The sequence below is a fragment of the Euprymna scolopes genome, chromosome 15 (genome assembly GCF_053919585.1).
Source record: "Euprymna scolopes isolate OS-2025 chromosome 15, ASM5391958v1, whole genome shotgun sequence".
Classification (NCBI taxonomy): domain Eukaryota; kingdom Metazoa; phylum Mollusca; class Cephalopoda; order Sepiida; family Sepiolidae; genus Euprymna; species Euprymna scolopes.
In genome coordinates, this window is record NC_136496.1 from 117,006,263 (window position 1) to 117,025,185 (window position 18,923).

Genomic DNA, 18,923 nt, shown 5'->3' on the forward strand with positions numbered 1-18,923 from the left:
AAAAACTAAGTGATTCACCAGTGTTCGCACTATTTATCTAGATATATTACTAAAATATTCCTATAAAAATCAGTAATTTAGTTTTTTTATGTATAAATTATCATTTCTGATAACCTAAAGAACAAAAAACACCCATCATTGATTTTTATTATAGAAAAGAGGATTTCTTTCCGAATAATATATTTTAGGTAGTAGGCTAAGTGGTTGTCTCTGTTTATTTGTTTCCTCACAAAGGCAGGGGTTGGTTTTTAAATATGAAAAAAAAATGCAGCTCGACAAAATGAGGTATTATGGATCGAGACAAAAATTACAACTGACTCAATCTAAAAAGGATTTTTCTTCTACTGACTGAGCACAGAAAAGATGGTGTGTACTTTTAAAACAAATATTACAAATATGACACATATCAGCTGTTGTTAGCATTCACATAATTGTAATTTAAAAATAAGCTGAAAAAAATAGAGAAAAAAAAAAGTAGAAAAATGTTTGATTTATTCAACGTGAGAAGAAATAGGCTAGATTAGGGATGGATACACTTTAACATCAACGATAGTCTTGGAAATTAGTGAAAATTTCTGACTTGAATCTAATAACAAAAAACAAACAATTGTTTAAAAAAACAATTGTTTGTTTGAGAAAGATGTAGTTTGCTTGAAGCATTGTGTGCAGTGTAAAAAGAGTTGTGTTTGAAAGCACTATGAATAATATTTTAAATAAATAAAACAGATAAAGGAAAAGCCTCGCTGAACAGTTATACATGTTTATTTTTATTTCCCCCCCCCCTGAAAAAGAGATACTACTCTTGAAAATTAGGGACATCTACACCTACCATTATATATAACATATTATGTTGGCAAATAAACATAATATAATTGAAACTTATTGAAAATTCCTTCTAATATTATCATTACTCTTTTATGTGCTAACTCGTGTTCAGTGTTTCCTACAAACCGCATTGATAGAGCCTTCAAACACAACTCCTTTTACAATTGTTTATTTGTTAAGTCTATTTACTTGCCTCCTGAAGATAGCAAAAGTTACCCCCAGTAAGTGTAACTCAGGATGGGGAACAAAAAATGCTTATGTCTAGAAGGATATCTCATTTTCTAAATAAATAACTTCACCAAAAATTTGGAAAAATTATCAAATAGAATTTTAATTAAAAGGTAAAAATCAGTTTTCTTGTATTTTGCTGATCTGCCATTAATTATTACTTGGTTAAATGACATGTAACAGAGCGCAGACACGTGTATGCAAATACATATGAAATGCGAAATGACGTCGTATTACACTTTTAGTTAATTCTTATTATAGTCACCTAAATTACTTAGATTTTTTTTTCTCCTCAAACTATGTTAAAGTAAAAAACAAAAAGAGAAATAAAAAAAAAGTAAACTATGTTATAAATAAACTGATTTAACAAAAAAATAAATAAAAATAACAAGAAATTGAGTTTAATTTTGTACACTATATTTGCACTTATGAGGCTGGTTTGTATAAACACACACACAAAGAAAAAAAAAACGTTTTGGTATTATTGTAGATTAACACCCTCAGAGAAATCATCAGATCCATCCCCTCTTAAATGAGATTCTACTTTTTTGTTGCTGGTTTTTCTTTTGTGATTATTTATGAAACTGTCCAAAAACTAGCAAAAATAGAACAGTAGCCAATTAGTATTTAATTTAACTTCCTGCAGGTTTGTTTTTTTATATTTTTATATTCTGGAATTAATCACCCACGTTATCTGAAGCCCAGAGAGGGTGAGTGCCACCAGGCTATTCTTGCCCAAAACATGCTGCTTGAAATCATGCAGTGCCCCACAACCCTGGAGGAGAGTTAAGGGATTCTCAAATCTAATCTGACCTAAGAAAGCTACAGTAGTCTGAAATTGGAGGATCATTTTACATTAAATTTATATACAAATAAATATTCATTAGCATACTCAGAAAATATCAATACATAGTTTGAAGATGATGTAAGGCAAACTATACATTTTATATATAAAAATAAGTCAGTTGGATTCTCGAAGTGAGACCTAAATAAGATTGCATCTGACAAATCAATATTTGATTATGACTAGCCCATTATTTATATAAATTTTCAATCTGTATATAAATATATAAGGTCTCATTGTCTTTTTTTTTTTTTTGCTTGATTTTGGAGAATATTTACATGTAAAAATGTTCTGAAGAAGTGTAGCCAGAATTACTAATCCTCCTCCCACCCACCTCTCCATTAATACACATATACTGGTTTATAATTGTTATAATGGAATGACCTAGCACCCCCCTCCATACAATAATATACAGACAATTCAGAAATAGTCCTCCGGGGAATCAGAGTTCCAAGACACCGAAAGAGACTTACTCTCGCCTTGTATCCTCTTTGCAAATAAACCTTTGTGTTAACCTTAAGTGAATGTCCTGTGTTATGATTATACAAAGAAAGATATATCAATAATACTTATTTTTCTTTCAAATGACAGTGACTTCAAAGACACTTCCAGACATATCCTATTTTATATTCATAAATGGTCACCCAGTTAAATACTAATCAGGTTCAACAGTACTTAACTTTAGTGGTCAGATGTGAACTAATATTTCAGCATCTGAAAGCCATAGCAAATATGCAAAAACATGAAAACCTCTACTGAGTGATTGTACGCATCTTTCTTTTTCTTTCATTGACGAAGAGGTTATACCTCGAAAATTTGGGAACTTTACACAAATTACCATCTTCGTACGACACATGATGTTGGTAAATAAATATTTTACAATCGAAAATTATTGAAATCATTCTATATTGTCATTATTACTCTTTTACTTTTTATCTCATACTCAACAGTGTACACCTACAAGACTGCATTATCATAGCCTTCAAGCAACTCCTTTCATATGCATATATTTATATGGAGCCCCCCCCCCTGAATAAAAGTTCAAACCAACCTTTGGTAATCCAATTGGAGTTCTTGGTAATGTTCTTGGAGTTTTAAAAAGTATTTTCTGTTCTGCTTTTAGTAAATGGTATTTCATGGCTTCTATCAAAAGATCTTTACATTGATTATTAGATTTTATCATTGGTTCCGATTCTACACGCTGGACGAGGAATTCCCGCGACATTAATGGCAGCCGAACGTGTTCCATCAGTTCGGCAATGTTGTGTTGACGGTTGAGTACATCATGTTCAATCCAAGAAAGTACGGCTTCAAAAACCTGAAGAGAAAAGAAATTAAATATTTTATAACTTTGAAAGAAGATGTAACATTCAGAAATTGTAATTATCTATCTATATATGAGAACGGTAAGACATTTATCAACACGTCCATCAGGAGGGTCCTCCGGATTCATTGGTCAACACTTTCCCCTGGAGGAACCTCTGGATTTATTGGTCAACACTAATTGCATATTATGTCAATAGTGATTAGGTCAACTAGTATAAAGTTTGACTTTTTTTTTTTTTACAGGGGGGGGGGATCACCACTTATCAAGGTCCAGGAGCCACTCAGGGATAAGGGTTATTGTGTGTACAGTAATCACTGGGATAGTATCGTAGTAATAGTTAGTATTGGGGATTTGATAAGGTGTCATTACTTAAGGGGGCGGTTCATCAGGAATTTGTTTGTGTTGGACTTGAAGACATCCAAGTTGAATTCCGGGGGGGGGGGAACAGGCAAGCGGCAGAGAGTTCCACAGCCGTCCAGTTCTAAGAAAGAAGCTTTGTTCATGGAATCTACGTTTTGATTTAGACACGGATAAAGAGTGGGGAAAATTATTGACAGTGGTTTCAGCTAGTCGGGTATTTTTCGTGAAAGATTGGCGAGGGCGGACCAGTGAATGGAGCTCAGACGAGCACTTGCCATGGAAATAACGATAAAGCAGAGACAGGCTCACAACGTCTCTTCTGTGGAAGAGAGCTTGCAGGGAAGAGAAAAGGTCATCCCCCACCAAGCCATGAAGTCTGTTTTGAACTCTGTCAAGGAAGGATAGACTGTTTTTAGCAGCTCCTGCCCAGATGTGGCAGCAGTACTCCATCCTTGGACGTACTTGGCTTCTTTTTGTTGAACTAAAGAAAAGAACAACAATAATAATACTATTAGTTATAAGGGAAATGTTTTAATGAATTTCAGTGCAAACTAAATAAGACAAAAATTTCTAACGTATAAATAATTAAAGTGCAAACAAAAAACCAAACGTACCTGTCATTGCTGGTGAAAAAACTGCCTAAAAATGCCAAAATTTAGTGAGGCTGTTGCAAACATAAAAAACAGCAGCCGATATTGCAAGGAGAGAGAGAGAATGACACGGCCAATGCCGACACTTTGCCTCCTCCCCTGAATTCACGCACGTCACGTGATTGTGACGTCAGTTCCGTTTTCATCCATCCTTTTCTTTTTGGAGCTGACATCTTGAGTACGTATCGTTTTTTGTCTTCACCAATATCAGCTTTCATCCGTTTATTGTTAATGTAATTTTTCAATATTTACCAATCGACATTTGATTTTAAAAACATTAGTTTATCTAGTTAAAGTTTTTAATTTTTGCTATTTTTTAAAAGTTTTTTAGCTCAGTCATGGGTCGACGTCTGGCAAGATGGAAAGTTTTTTTTTTGTTTTTATAACCTACACATTGCTCATTTTATTTTACTCGTTTTATTTTATGAGAGAACTAACTTTGATCAGTGCAATTTTTCTTCATCTTCTTAGCGTGTCTTTGAGGAATGCCTCAAAGACACGCTGCGTTTCACACATTTTTTGTGCAATCTTTTGCATTATTGTTGTATTCTACAAAATTTTTCAAGCTGCACCCGTTGGTGTTGCATCGTGGCCCTTCACTCCACCTTTCACAGATGATTAGGTCAGTTTTGTAACCCTATCTGGTCATACCAACTTTTGACTGTACCATTACTTTTCTCAAACGAATGTTTTCCACTGGAACCAAGGTGCTTCTGAACCGAAAGGGAGACCCTTAGAAAGGGAAATATCCATGTCAGTAGGAAAGGAGGGTATTCTTTAGCGATCTGGTCTACAGCTTTAGTCTGGTCTTTTCTTGAGATGTTGTTAAGGGTTCGACATGGCTAAAGAAGCTTCTTAACTTCAGTCGTTGAATCATTAGCAATGCTTAGAACAGTTTAACTTTTATAATCATCCTCACTTTTTTATCAATAACTGCTGCCTTATTTTTATGGCAGAACGCACATGTCAAAGAGAAAATAGTGAAGAGATCAAAGAGAAATACTAATCCCTCCTTATTTCATTACAGCTGGTTAAAAATATAAAATGGTAAACATTGTTCCTTTTTTAAGTATTATTTGCTATTACTATTGAATAATGCTAGTCACATGACTTCCGGTGAGACCTCTCTTATCCTCTTAGCCAGTGAGATTTGAACGAGGAAAGATGCGTTTATATGCTGTGCCTAAAATGGGAGTCAGCGAGCAAAAAATGGTAGCCAGATATAGCAAAATGGGTTATCTCACGCACATAAAATTTTGTTTTTTTCCTTTTTAATAAATCCTGTTAAAAATTTGCTGAGCATGCAAAGTCCCCCTCTACGAGTGAAAAATTCACTTTCACCATGACTAATGTTTGTGCAAAAGTTTTAAAAATCCAAGGTATGGTTGAGAAAAGTACCAATGGATGAACGATTTTAGGGCAATTTTACCCCTATAATGGCCCCCAAGGAAGCAACCAGAGTTATCCTGGAAAATCCGTTCTGGCAAAAATTTACTTTCACCATTACTAATGTTTGTGCAAAATTTAAGAAAATCCAAGGTGTGGTTATTGAGAAAAAAGTGAACAGATGAACAGATAAGTGAATTCCTAGGTCCAATCCCTCCTTTGTTAGAGACCAAAAATTAAACAATCAGTGTCGGTTTCAAGAAAAGAATCTAGGTTAATGATGATTGTGATGATGGTAGTGACCAAAACAACAACAGCAGCAGCAGCAGTAGATTATTGATAAGGTGAATATAACGCGTTCATTTCTTTCTTGTGTTTATTTTCTATTGAAATGTATTCTCTTGTCCCATTTATTGAATGTTATTTATTTCTTTGGTAGTTGTGCAGTTTACATGCTATTTTTTAGATAGAATTTTCAAGTTTAATTTTCACAGTATCTTGTTTATCAAATTGTTAGGTGAAAATACAGAATAGTTAACAAAGACCTCCTCCCCTTGTAAATAATGGCTTTCTAAATAATAACATTATTAGTTCATGACATTTTGTAAACTGCAGTCGTACTGTTTTCATCTCGGTACAGTTTTCACAGTGTTTATTGAATAAAATCGTTAATATCAATATGAAGCATCCACTATTTCCTTTGAAAATTGGTCTGTACTTACAGATGTGAAAAAGATTAGTCATACATGACGATAAAAAGCTGATCCAAGATTGGGATGTTTGGTGAACTTTTGGTTTGTGGTCCATAACCCAAAATTGGGTGACAGGGATGGAATGGTGGTCTATATAAAATTTGTACAAATATAAAAGATTCTAGGATTTTTTTTTATAACCGGTATGTGTAGTTACCTCCCTTGAATTAAAGTTACCTTATCATCATCAGGCTGACAAAATTTGCAGGGATACTATGTAGGGAGTTGAGCAGCAAGATGTCTGTCCACAATACACTTGATGTCAGTACAGTCAGGCAAATATGAACCCAGGAGGAAATTCTGAAGTTTAGCAGTTTGAGGGGGAAAAACTACTTGCGTAAGTTTTCTGGCATCTAGGGGGGGGGGTCTCTACAGTGTAGGGGCAGAATTTTGCTGCTTGTCGGGAAGTTGAGGGTATTTACGTCGTGGGGGGGGGAATACAAGGGCTTGAAATAGGCATGAGAATGGAACATTTTATCAATGGGGCAGAGGTTGGAGTTTCATTGACAGAGATTTGAGTATTTAGAGTGCTGTGAGTGTCTCAGACTCCAAAATGGGCAATGCAAAACAATCATATACTTTCTCTTCATACAGTCCGATCAAAAGTGTTGATATCAGTCAGGATGACACGTTTTTATTTGCTTAGCTAAGTCTGATAAATGAATAAATCCCTTATACCGACCTGATAATTATATAAAAAATTCCAGTTGTGCACGTACCTGTTCTTCTGATGGTACAGTGAGTCTATCACTTGCAATAAGTTTGCCCACCTGGGGAGCTGATAAGGATAAAAATTCATCATAATGGACAACCTCGCTGGTGAAAAACAAAACAAAAAAAAAAACGATTGTTTAAAAAATAGATTTTACATAAGATTAGAACTAGCTTTAAAAACAATTTTAATAACTGGTTTGAAAATTTTCTAAAAATCAAATTGTGTTTGTGTACAGATAAGAATCAATGGTTCTCATCCAGAATTCCCTTAAAAGACAAAAGAAAAATCTTTTTTTATTGGAATCCTTTGAGATTAGTAATTCGTATTTTTTATTTATTTATTTGAAGACTATCATCCTCATCTTCATAATTGTTGTTTCACAACGTTTCGGTCAACTATTCCTCTGGCCTTCTTCAAGTGGTTAAACACCACAACGGGATAGAAATACTGAGTCTCTTAACTGTATCCTCAGTAATTACTGCCTTCCATAGTTGTTGCCGTCTCATCATGTTTTGACCAACTAATCCTCTGGCGTAGCATAGTGGATAGAGGTATTGAATATTTAAGGTTCCAAGTGAGCACTGTCTGAAGATAGTGGTGTCAATCCTACCCAAAGCAGGCCAGAGGATTAGTTGGCTAAAAGATGGAGAGACAACTATGGAAGGCAGTAATTACTGATGATACAGTTAAGACTCAGTATTCCTATCCTGTCGCGGTTAACCACCTGAAGAAGGCCAGAGGAAAAGTTAGACAAAACGTGGTGAAGCAACAACAATTAAGAGGAGAATAACGGTCCACAAATAAATAAAAAGAAAAATTGATATGATGATGATGTACCTGTGACAAAAAGAAATTATCATACTCCAAAAATCACAAAATTGATCAAGTAGTTTTATTTTTATAAAGAAAATCATTTTTAAGCGAGTAATGAGAATTCATAGTCATTACAGCATAAATCTTGCAGGTTTAAATTGTTGAATTATCTCCCTTGGTTTCTCGTTTTTAAAATAGCAATGTGAGACAGTCGCTCCTCAGTTACTCATAAAATTTTATTTAATTTTTTTAAAGTAATATTTCACATACGTCAAAGATTTTTTTTTTTTTTTTTAATATAGGGAGAATTCTGAACAAGAACTGAATAAAAATTTTTTTAAAAAGATGACCTTGTTGGCTTTTTTAAATGCTTAAATATTGATATTAGTAAAAAACTAAAACAAATCCTTGATAATATAAGATCTTCATGACAGTCTAAAATTTGTGAGGAACTCACCAACAATATTAATACATTACAAAATACAAATTTCCCAAAATACTGGCTAATGCTATGGCTATAGAGAGATGTCATTATTTACTGAGCATCTACTGACGTATGTGTCAGAGACAAACAAACAGCTGTTTCTGTAATCAGACAATCTATAGGTATCGAAGAAATCCTTTACACTATGTTATATTTATATATGTGGTGAACATCCAACCCTCACTACCTCCAGTATAATAATGGACTACTCCTGCTTATACGAGTTCCTTATTGTACTGGCTTCTTCATATATGCCGAAGAAATTGCCATAAATAAGACACGATGCAGATGGAATGTATTCAGGCATTATTCAGAAGATACAAAGAAGTCAGTACAAACAGGGATACTTATTTTATTTACCTCTCCGGAAGGATGGACAAGATTAGGTGTTAAGTTGAGAAACAAATAGACTAAGATTAGTGCACTCTGGCTCACCAAAAAATGCCTGAGTAGCCCCATTGACATTCCCTGGTAGAAGTGCTTCAGGCGATTAATGATAAATTAACACCTTTTAAGAAGAAGCTAAAACCTAGGAGGATGTACCTCCTAAGACTGAACAGGAGCATACATCAGTCCGAGAGTGATTTTCAAAGACGAATCCCTGACTGGTATGAATAGATATTTATAATCAGGAACAATTATTTCTTGGCATCTGGGCTAGGATCAAAGCGTCATATCTGTTGTATTTTTGGTCGGAGGAGAGAAAATTCTTCTTGACTGGGCCAATTCTTATTACTGAGGTGTTGGATATTCTCTACATAATAAAAATGACGTTGCATCTAACTTTACCTTCTCAGGGAGATAAATTGGGACCTTTGGTGTACTTGAGAGAGGGGAGGGTTGATAGAGGTAGTGAAGAAGAGAGAAAGCAAATTAAAAAAAAAAAAAAAAATGGCACACCTACTTTAACTTTTCTATTCTATATTGCTTCATTATTTTCTATATGGTTCCAGGCAATGCCAGATATCAATGCTAGCATTACTGAGACACAGGGACACAGGAGGAGGGGAAGATTTAAGATATTCACCACAATATGTTACAAAAAAGGGAAAAAAGACTTTCATTAAGAATAAAAGTAAAAAAGCATGGATTTTTTTGTTCTAACCTAAAATGTTGTTCAATGTAGGTGCGCGTATAAATGTGGAGATCGGTGCAGTCGTGGAGGTCAGCAAAGGCTTTAATTCCTAAGCAGTTGGAGGGATGGAGTTGACTTTGTAAGAATTCACAGCAGGCTTCTTGGACTTCGATTAGTTGCAGCAGATTTGAGGCAGACAGCAAAGTCTGAAGAAAAAATAGTAAGGAAAAACATATGAGCAAATTATGTTGAATCAAATACACTGTGAACACAAAAACATTCTTTGATTTCAAGTAGTTATATCTAAACTTATTCTCATATATAAACTAGCTGCCTGTGTTCCGGCATTGCCCGAGAAAAATAAACTCAAGAAATTCCATGGACAATCTTCAATGATTCATCGCAAACCCCTCGATGTTAAAAGCAGATCACCAGAAATTTCTTTTATTTTGTTGATGTTATGTATTATTAGCAATAGTAGTTTCGCAAATACTATGGTCAAGAAGTTAAAAAAGGAAATAGTTTATTGTTTTGTTTTAGTTAAGAAAGAAATACTAAAAAGAATGGAGTCGGACACTTTGTATACAGATATGTGGATATGTGCTATGTTAAGTTGCCATTTTGAATGCAAAATGTTAATTCAATGTAGTGCAATTTTATGTATTATAAGTGTGTAGATGGCATTGCTAGAATGGAATTATTCCCTGATTATATTTAGGGACATAGGCAGGATGTAAATGAAAGTCATAGAGTTATTTAAGTTTAAAATCTAACATAATATGTAGGGAGTAGTGTACCAGAGCTGCTGACACGTATTTAGCAGCAGCAGCCATATGTGTGAGCTGATGTCACAGTGGAGGAAAAAAACGAAAAAGGAAAACAGAGAAAAAAAGACACCATGTGATGAAAGAACTGGCAAGGCATGCTGGCATGAGATAAACATGTGGCCACATGGTGGCGTGAGAGACTTTTAAAGCATGTGTTTGAGACAGCAGGCTAATTTATCTGCATGGCAAACTAAAAGGCTTTTAAAACAAGATATAATGCATTTTTGGAAAGTACCATGAATAAATGCCTTTGATTTCAACTTAAAAAAAAAAAAAAAAAAAAAAAAAAAGAGTTGAATTTCTTTTCTCTTTTTTCCCTTTGCAACGGTCTCTGGATGCAACTTGTGGATCTACGTTAAAATGCAACTACCATGTTACAATAGTATTAGTTTTGAAATGAAATAGAAAATAGTGGCTTAATGAAAGTTATACTTATGAAGGAATTCACGCAATGATAGAGTTTTGTTGGAGGATTTAATTGCAGAAAAGTTAAAGTCTTTTCTACCTACGTATACTACGGGAGTACGTATTTGAGAGTCAGTTTAGTTGGATTAAATGTAATAATCTGTAAATGAGGATAAAATGTAAGCATACTTCCATGAAACGTGCTTTAGGAGTTGTTGTAAGTGGTGAGTGTTAAAGATTTGCATAGAAAGTGTTTGGTTATTTTCCTACAATTGCTGAAGTAGCAAAAAATGTCATTTTATTACACAGGAGAATTAAGACAGATTTTCCTTTATTTCTTTGACCTTAAGACAATTTCTAAAAGCTGTCCTTTGAACCAAATCTAATAATGATGTTCTTGTCTAATAATATTGTATTATTTAGTTTATCATTCTCATCATCCCCATTATTGTCACAATATTATTGCCGATGTAACCTCCGACCTTCTTTAGATGTATCTTATTCAATCCTCAGTGGACAGTGGAGGCAATACTAAAAATGCAATTGCGAATAACTTAAGACTTCTACCCAGTCATGGCTGACGAAACAAGAGCATACTACTCCCATGGATTAAATAAAGGGTCCCGTTCAAAATTCCATGCAGATTCCAGAGTTTGACAGAAAAATTCCCAATAGTAATTGTCTGTATTTTTGAGATGAGGTGCTTTCATTGATTGAGATTGTCGGACTGACTTCCTCATCTTGGTTGTTATAGTCACAACGTTTTGGCTGTTTTGCCCTCCGGCCTTCATCAGGTGTTTTGTATCGAACTGGGGAACCGTTTGTTCGGAGGGCAAAAAGTTCGGCAAAGTACACCTGAAAGAAGGTCAGAGGGTATACCGATGAAAATGTTGTGAGAATAACACTCGAGATAGGAATAGTCAGAATTATCCTAATCTCAAAAAATTCAAAAACATTTCCTAATATTGTTTCACGAACATTTCCTAATATTGTTTCACGAACATTTCCTAATATTGCTTCACGAACATTTCCTAATATTGCTTCACGAACATTTCCTAATATTGCTTCACGAACATTTCCTAATATTGCTTCACGAACATTTCCTAATATTGTTTCACGAACATTTCCTAATATTGTTTCACGAACATTTCCTAATATTGCTTCACGAACATTTCCTAATATTGTTTCACGAACATTTCCTAATATTGCTTCACGAACATTTCCTAATATTGCTTCACGAACATTTCCTAATATTGCTTCACGAACATTTCCTAATATTGCTTCACGAACATTCTTTAATACTGTTATTGTCACTAATTTGGATTTCACATTAAATCATACGCGAAAGCAATATGTAATTTTGTTTACTTTACAATCATGTTCACATCAAAATCTAATCATGTCAAAATGAAAAAGATTCGTTCATACCTGTACATTGTCTTCCGTGACATGAATCTCAGAAGTGTAAACAAAGTCAATAAGCATACTCAAAGCAGTCGGATCGATCTGCTGCAATGTGACCTTTTTAGCTTTAGATTCTGCCATTTCCACAGTAAACATGGCATAGAAGTAAGGGCTGCAGGAGGCCAGGACGGCACGATGGGCCGAGATTTCAACATCTCCAGCCAGCAGGGTCACATCACAAAGTTTGCCCATTCTGAAAAAATTTTAAAAAAACAAATAGAGAAAAATCATTAAAAGAAATTCAAAATTTATTGTTAACAAAATGAAAGGTTATTAACTGATGGGGGTCAATAAAAATAAATACAGAAATGGTACTATTGCATCTTATGAACCAGATTTTTTTGTAAATGTCTGCCAGGGTTCGACCAGAACTGATGCAAACTGCTGGAATATGTTGAGTGCTGATCAAGTTGATCAATCAATAAGAAAGCGACAACAAACACGATTAGCCAATAAAAAGGCAAGCAGACGACTTAATAAATTGAAAGAAAATACATTTAGTTTTTAATTTTAATCAGCCAGAAGAATGGAGCATACAATGAAACTAACTACGAGTATGCTGGATAAATTATTACAGATGACAGAGCAAGTCATAAAGACTCAAGATCATTTACCTGTGAACACATAGCATGACAACTAAAAAAAAAAAAAAAATGAAAGAATGTTGGGTGGGTTTGGAACATACCGTTACCGATTGGAGGAAATAACCGTATTCCACCCCAATTTAACTTACCTCTGTAAGGCTGTTTGATATGCATAGATCGTTTCATAATTGGGTTGGTTTGCATGAGTGCCTATTCGTTCTTGTCTGATGCCACAGGAAAGAGAGAGAGAGATGGAAGAGGAAGCTGACATCGCCACCTATCGGCTGAAACATGCAACTGCTGGAAATAAGGGTGATAACTGTATATGCCTCAAAGTGGAAGTGTTGTGTACATGTACTTGCTATGAGCAAAACTGCGACTATTTTGTATCCACAATAGTATTCTTTTGCATACGAGAAGAACAAATACTTTAAGAAGGACGGATTGAAAAAGACAAAGTTGATATTTTTGACAGAGGAGAGAGAACATTGGAAAGGAGATTCGAGTTAAGATTAGAGTGTAGTATCTGTTTTGATGCTATACTTAAGCTAATTTGTCCTTACTCAATGGAGGGGAAACCATTCTATACTCAAACAATTTTTTATTTTTGTCATTTTTGAAGCTCCCCCCCCCCCATTAAAAACGACTGTGTCGCATTTTGCTCTCATGGAGAAGCAAACAAATACCAACATTGGAGATGGAGATTTGTTGGTGATCGTTGCGACGTGATTGAAGATTTCTGTTAATTCCCTTACGAGATTACAAAATTCATCTTTATCACTTCCTCTCATCTTTTCCTCAACATCCCCATGTAAAATAACCCTACTACCTCAACTGTTTTACATCTACTAACCTAGAAACTTTTATCCATTCTTTCAATGTGGACATACCATCAGAATCTCCTGTTCTGCACACATCTCCCTATACCAGAGGTTCTCAACCAGGGGTAAAAAAATATATAATTGGGGGTAAATAATTGAAATACCTGATAATTTAAAAATAATTATTTCTTTCCAGATTGTCATGTCTAAGAAATGTACACACCTGGATTCATATGTCCAATATGGCTTTTACTGCATTGTTGTGTTGCATTTATACAAAATCTAAAGTCCTAAATGAAAAGGTTCTTCTTGACCTTGTTTTTCTGTCACTTCATGATGGTTATGAAGTTTTTTAATTATAGTAAAAGGGAAATGGGAAATACATAAAGCTGAGAGGTTAATAATGGAGGAAAGGTTGAGAATGGCTGCCCTATACTGTCCAGATTCAATCTTCTCCAGAGCAGTACAGATCCATCATATCATTCTTGTATTGTTTCTCTCCATGCAACACATGTCCTCAACTCTCACAGTTGAGAGCATATACCAGATACAGCATCTGATTAGACTGCCAGTTTATTCCTTTTTCTCCTTCACCATTTTATAGCATTATATTAATTGTCAGTGTAAATCTTGGTATATTTCCAAAGATGTGACCATCGTCTATATCAGTGGTTCCCAACCTTTTTTACATGACAATACACTATTGAGTTGTTTTTTGTTTTTTTTAAATTTTTGTGGCACACCTATCACAAAAAATAGTTTGGATTCATAAATAATCCTCTTACAAATCCTCTTTGCAATAAAAAAAAAAATAAAAATAAAAAAAAAAAAACAAAGAAAATTATATAAAGTGATTTTTTATTCACATAATGAATCAACATATCCTGTATTCAATATTTGGTATAGACTAATAATGGTGAATGTCAGTGGAACAGGTGTGCCTGGTGTTTTCTTAACTAATGTTGCAATATGTGGACGAATGTGAAAGGGGCACACTCTTAACAGAAATCCAAAAAGTAATTTTGTTTCTCTCTTCCCCCAAAAATGGCAAAAATGTTCAGGACTTCAATTTGAAATCACAATCACTGAAAAGACTTGCTAATTCTTCCTCTTTGCATAAACTCAAAAAATTGTCTGATAATTCTAGGAAAAAAAAAAAAAATGAAAAATGAAATGTCTTTATAAAACAAAGACAAATTGAATGCCTTCTTGCTATTATCTCTTTGTGGTACATGAATACGGCACATGAATATGCTACCAACACAGTGGTTGGGAATCACTGATCTAACCAAGCTAGAAACAATGCTAGGTGCTAAACATGTTCCTATCAGCAGCAGTAGAATTGAGATACTGAATCTATACATCGTTAGGAAAACATCTGATTGTTTTTTTTAGCAAATAACTGGAGCAAAGTTAATAGTTGATTAAACAATGAAACAGCTGCAATTTAATTTTTATTTTTTTCATTATTTAAATCAGTATTTACTACCAAACCGACATTTACTTTTGAGATATCCAAAATAACTCCTTGATTAAATGTTACGTCTACAAATATTTATTTTAATAGTACAAGAGAAAAATACAGCAGTAGGTGAACATCAAAGTCATTCTTAATTACTTTTCTTAGTGTGAGAGAAAGAGTGGCGGGTTATTCTACTTATGTAGCCTTCAAATCGAAACAGGTAAGCAAAAAAATTAAATACTTATCGACTTTATTAATCTTTATTTATATCCGAATGTGTCTGGGCTATAAAAATATATGACTGAAAATATACAAACCTAAATACTAGGCCACTGTACAAAGATAATACAGGAATCAATAATCAAGAAAGGGGCAGATAACCCCAGAATTACAACTCTCCACTCTATAATAAAGATCAATGTGTATCCGACACTGATAGTCAGTATGCAAGTCTCCTAGACCTTTTTCTCACAACTATGTTCATCTTCCGCTCTGTCCTTACTATGATCTTCCGAGCACTCGGTTGTTTCCATTAAGATAAAAACAAAATTTAATAAGCCCTCCGACCTACCTCTTCATCGTACCGTATATAAATACTCTATGGCTGACTGGGATAGCTTTCATACATTTATATCAGATATACCTCTTCGTTCCATGTTTAAAAAGAATGTATCCTCCATAGTATCAGAACTGACCGAATGGTTAATTGTAAGTATAGATCGCTTCATACCCTCCGAAAAATTCCATCAAAAACCTAATAGCCAGCCATGGTTCTCTCCAGAATGTGCTGCTGCAATTGCGCACAGAAATCACTATTTCTATTGCTTCCAACGTAATAGATGTACTGAGACTAAAGCCGCCTTCATGACCGCCAGCAATCATTGTAAAAAAGTAATAAAGAATGCGAGAGAGTTGTATGCTCAGTCCATCAAGTCCAAAGTAGCTGGTTCCCACCAATTTTGGCAAATAACAGAATCCTGAACAAAAGTGTGTGCTCTATCTCAACCATCATCAATGGATCTGAGGTAATCTCGTCAGCACCGGACAAAGTCAAACTCTTTGCTAAAATCTTTGCAGCTAATTGTACCCTATGTGATCAGGGCCGCCAACTCCCGGATTTCTTCCTCTGTCTGAAAACACACTATGCGACATACAAATATCTGTGATTGCCAACCTAATCCAAAACCTTGATTCCAGTAAAGCAACTGGCCCTGACGGCATTCCTATTATGTTGCTCCAAAAAACTTCAACCAGAACTAGCTCCCATACTTACAAAGCTGTTTAAGTGTTGTCTTCAGGAGAATTGCTTCCCAACACCCTGGAAAACCTTATCAGTATGCCCCATATTTAAATTCAGATGATCGATTATCTCCCTCTCAATACAGACCAATCAGTCTCTTGTGTGTCATGAGTAAGTTGCTAGAATCTATGTTAAATAGAGTAGTAGTCAACCACCTCGGCAAAAATAACTTCCTCGGTGATATGCAATATGGTTTCTGTTCTGCTAGATCTACAGCAGATGTGCTAACAATTATATCTCATAGGATTAGCGAATCTCTCGATGGAGGTTTCCTTTCTAGGGCAATTGCCCTTCACATATCAAAGGCCTATGGCATAAAGGCCTACTCCACAAAATCCTTTTCAATTATTAAATCATTTCTCTCTGATAGGTTCATAAGAGTAGTGGTGTGATGGGCAGAAATCAGAAACTCACAGTATTAATGCTGGAGTCCCTCAGGAGTCCATCCTGGGCCCAACTCTCTTCCTGATCTACATCAATGATCTTCCAAATCACATCCTTACATCATTTGAAGACACACTATCATCTATGTTAACACTTCAAAAGGCCATAAACGACCAAGTTCTCTCTGATTCTCTCTCCTCTGATCTTGATCACGTGGTGCAATTGGGAAAGAGGTGGCTGGTTAATTTTAATGCATCTAAGACCAAGCTTCTATCTTTCCATCATCAATGCTCTGATCCGTATCTGGCATCAGTTGAAATGAATGACTCATCTTGCCAGGGCTGCTGGAAAAAATGGTGGGATCGTTCTATCGCTTCAGTAGATATCTCGCTGCTGATGCAATTCTCTACCTGTATAAGAGCCAAGTACATCCAAGAACAGAGTACTGTTGCCACATCTTAGATGCAACTTATCCTGCCTTGACCAAGTTTAAAGTAGACTTCGTATGGTTGTCTTCAAGTCTAACATAAACAAATTCTTGATGAACCATCCCCTTAAGTAATCCAATTTACCAAATTTCCACTACTAATGATGACATGTTCCCTTTGACCACTGTACACTCATTAACCCTTATCCTCGAGTCGCCTCCGGGCCTGTATAAGTGGTCACTCCTTTGAAAAACAGACATTTGTGTATGTATATTAATAAATATATATTTGCTCCATTACACAAGATTTACCAAGTACAAAACTGCCAGACAAAACCATTTTATGTGTTTAGGGGAAGGGAGAAAACAAATAGTAATGTTCACATCTCGCCCATCTGCCATTTAAAATGATTTGGAACAAATGAGTTCTATATAGAAATTGATATTTTCTTCTTTCCTTTCTTTTTCGTTTTTTAATAAACTTTTTACTACGTTTTATTGTTTTCTTTCTTTTTTTTAAACCTCTGATCAAGATGTTATTTTATATGAGAGAGAGAGAGAGCCGAGGAAGGAGAGAGAGAGAGCCGAGGATAAAGAGAGAGAGAGAGAGCCGAGGATAAAGAGAGAGAGAGAGAGCCGAGGATAAAGAGAGAGAGCAGAGGACAAAGAGAGAGAGAGAGAGAGCAGAGGATAAAGAGAGAGAGAGAGAGAGAGCAGAGGACAAAGAGAGAGAGAGAGAGAGAGCAGAGGACAAAGAGAGAGAGAGCAGAGGACAAAGAGAGAGAGAGAGAGCAGAGGACAAAGAGAGAGAGAGAGAGCAGAGGACAAAGAGAGAGAGAGAGCAGAGGACAAAGAGAGAGAGAGAGAGAGAGCGCAGAGGACAAAGAGAGAAAGAGAGAGAGAGAGCAGAGCACAAAGAGAGAGAGAGCAGGGGATAAAGAGAGAGAGAGAGCAGGGGATAAAGAGAGAGAGAGAGCAGGGGATACAGAGAGAGAGAGCAGGGGATTAAGAGACAGAGAGCAGGGGATTAAGAGACAGAGAGAGCAGGGGATTAAGAGACAGAGAGAGAGCAGGGGATAAAGAGAGAGAGAGAGCAGGGGATAAAGAGAGAGAGAGAGCAGGGGATAAAGAGAGAGAGAGAGCAGGGGATAAAGAGAAAGAGAGAGCAGGGGATAAAGAGAAAGAGAGAGAGCAGGGGATAAAGAGAAAGAGAGAGAGCAAGGGATAAAGAGAAAGAGAGAGAGAGAGCAGGGGATAAAGAGAAAGAGAGAGAGCAGGGGATAAAGAGAAAGAGAGAGAGCAGGGGATAAAGAGAGAGAGAGCAGGGGATAAAGAGAAAGAGCAGGGGATAAAGAGAAAGAGCAGGGGATAAAGAGAAAGAGAGAGAGAGCAGGGGATAAAGAGAAAGAGAGCAGGGGATAAAGAGAGAGAGAGAGAAAGCAGGGGATAAAGAGAGAGAGGGAGAGAGCAGGGGATAAAGAGAGAGAGGGAGAGAGAAGGGGATAAAGAGAGAGAGGGAGAGAGAAGGGGATAAAGAGAGAGAGAGCCGGGGATAAAGAGAGAGAGAGCAGGGGATAAAGAGAGAGAGAGAGAGAGAGCAGGGGATAAAGAGAGAGAGAGCAGGGGATAAAGAGAGAGAGAGAGCAGGGGATAAAGAGAGAGAGAGAGAGCAGGGGATAAAGAGAGAGAGAGAGAGAGAGCAGGGGATAAAGAGAGAGAGAGAGAGCAGGGGATAAAGAGAGAGAGAGAGAGAGAGAGAGCAGGGGATAAAGAGAGAGAGAGAGAGAGAG

At 35.7% G+C, this 18,923-nt stretch overlaps 1 protein-coding gene across 2 annotated transcripts in view; it reads right to left on the reverse strand.

The window, feature by feature from the left end:
* The window catches only part of LOC145294087 (kelch-like protein 3), a 102,030-nt gene that overhangs the window by 19,991 nt on the left and 63,116 nt on the right, over positions 1 to 18,923 (reverse strand). For both annotated transcript variants that reach the window (XM_080141147.1, XM_080141148.1), the window contains exons 3-6: positions 12,120 to 12,348; positions 9,490 to 9,665; positions 7,092 to 7,188; positions 2,949 to 3,215 (exon numbers count right to left, since the gene is read on the reverse strand). In XM_080141147.1, coding sequence (XP_079997273.1) covers positions 2,949 to 3,215; positions 7,092 to 7,188; positions 9,490 to 9,665; positions 12,120 to 12,348 — 769 coding nt within the window. The remainder of the gene's footprint in view (positions 1 to 2,948; positions 3,216 to 7,091; positions 7,189 to 9,489; positions 9,666 to 12,119; positions 12,349 to 18,923) is intronic.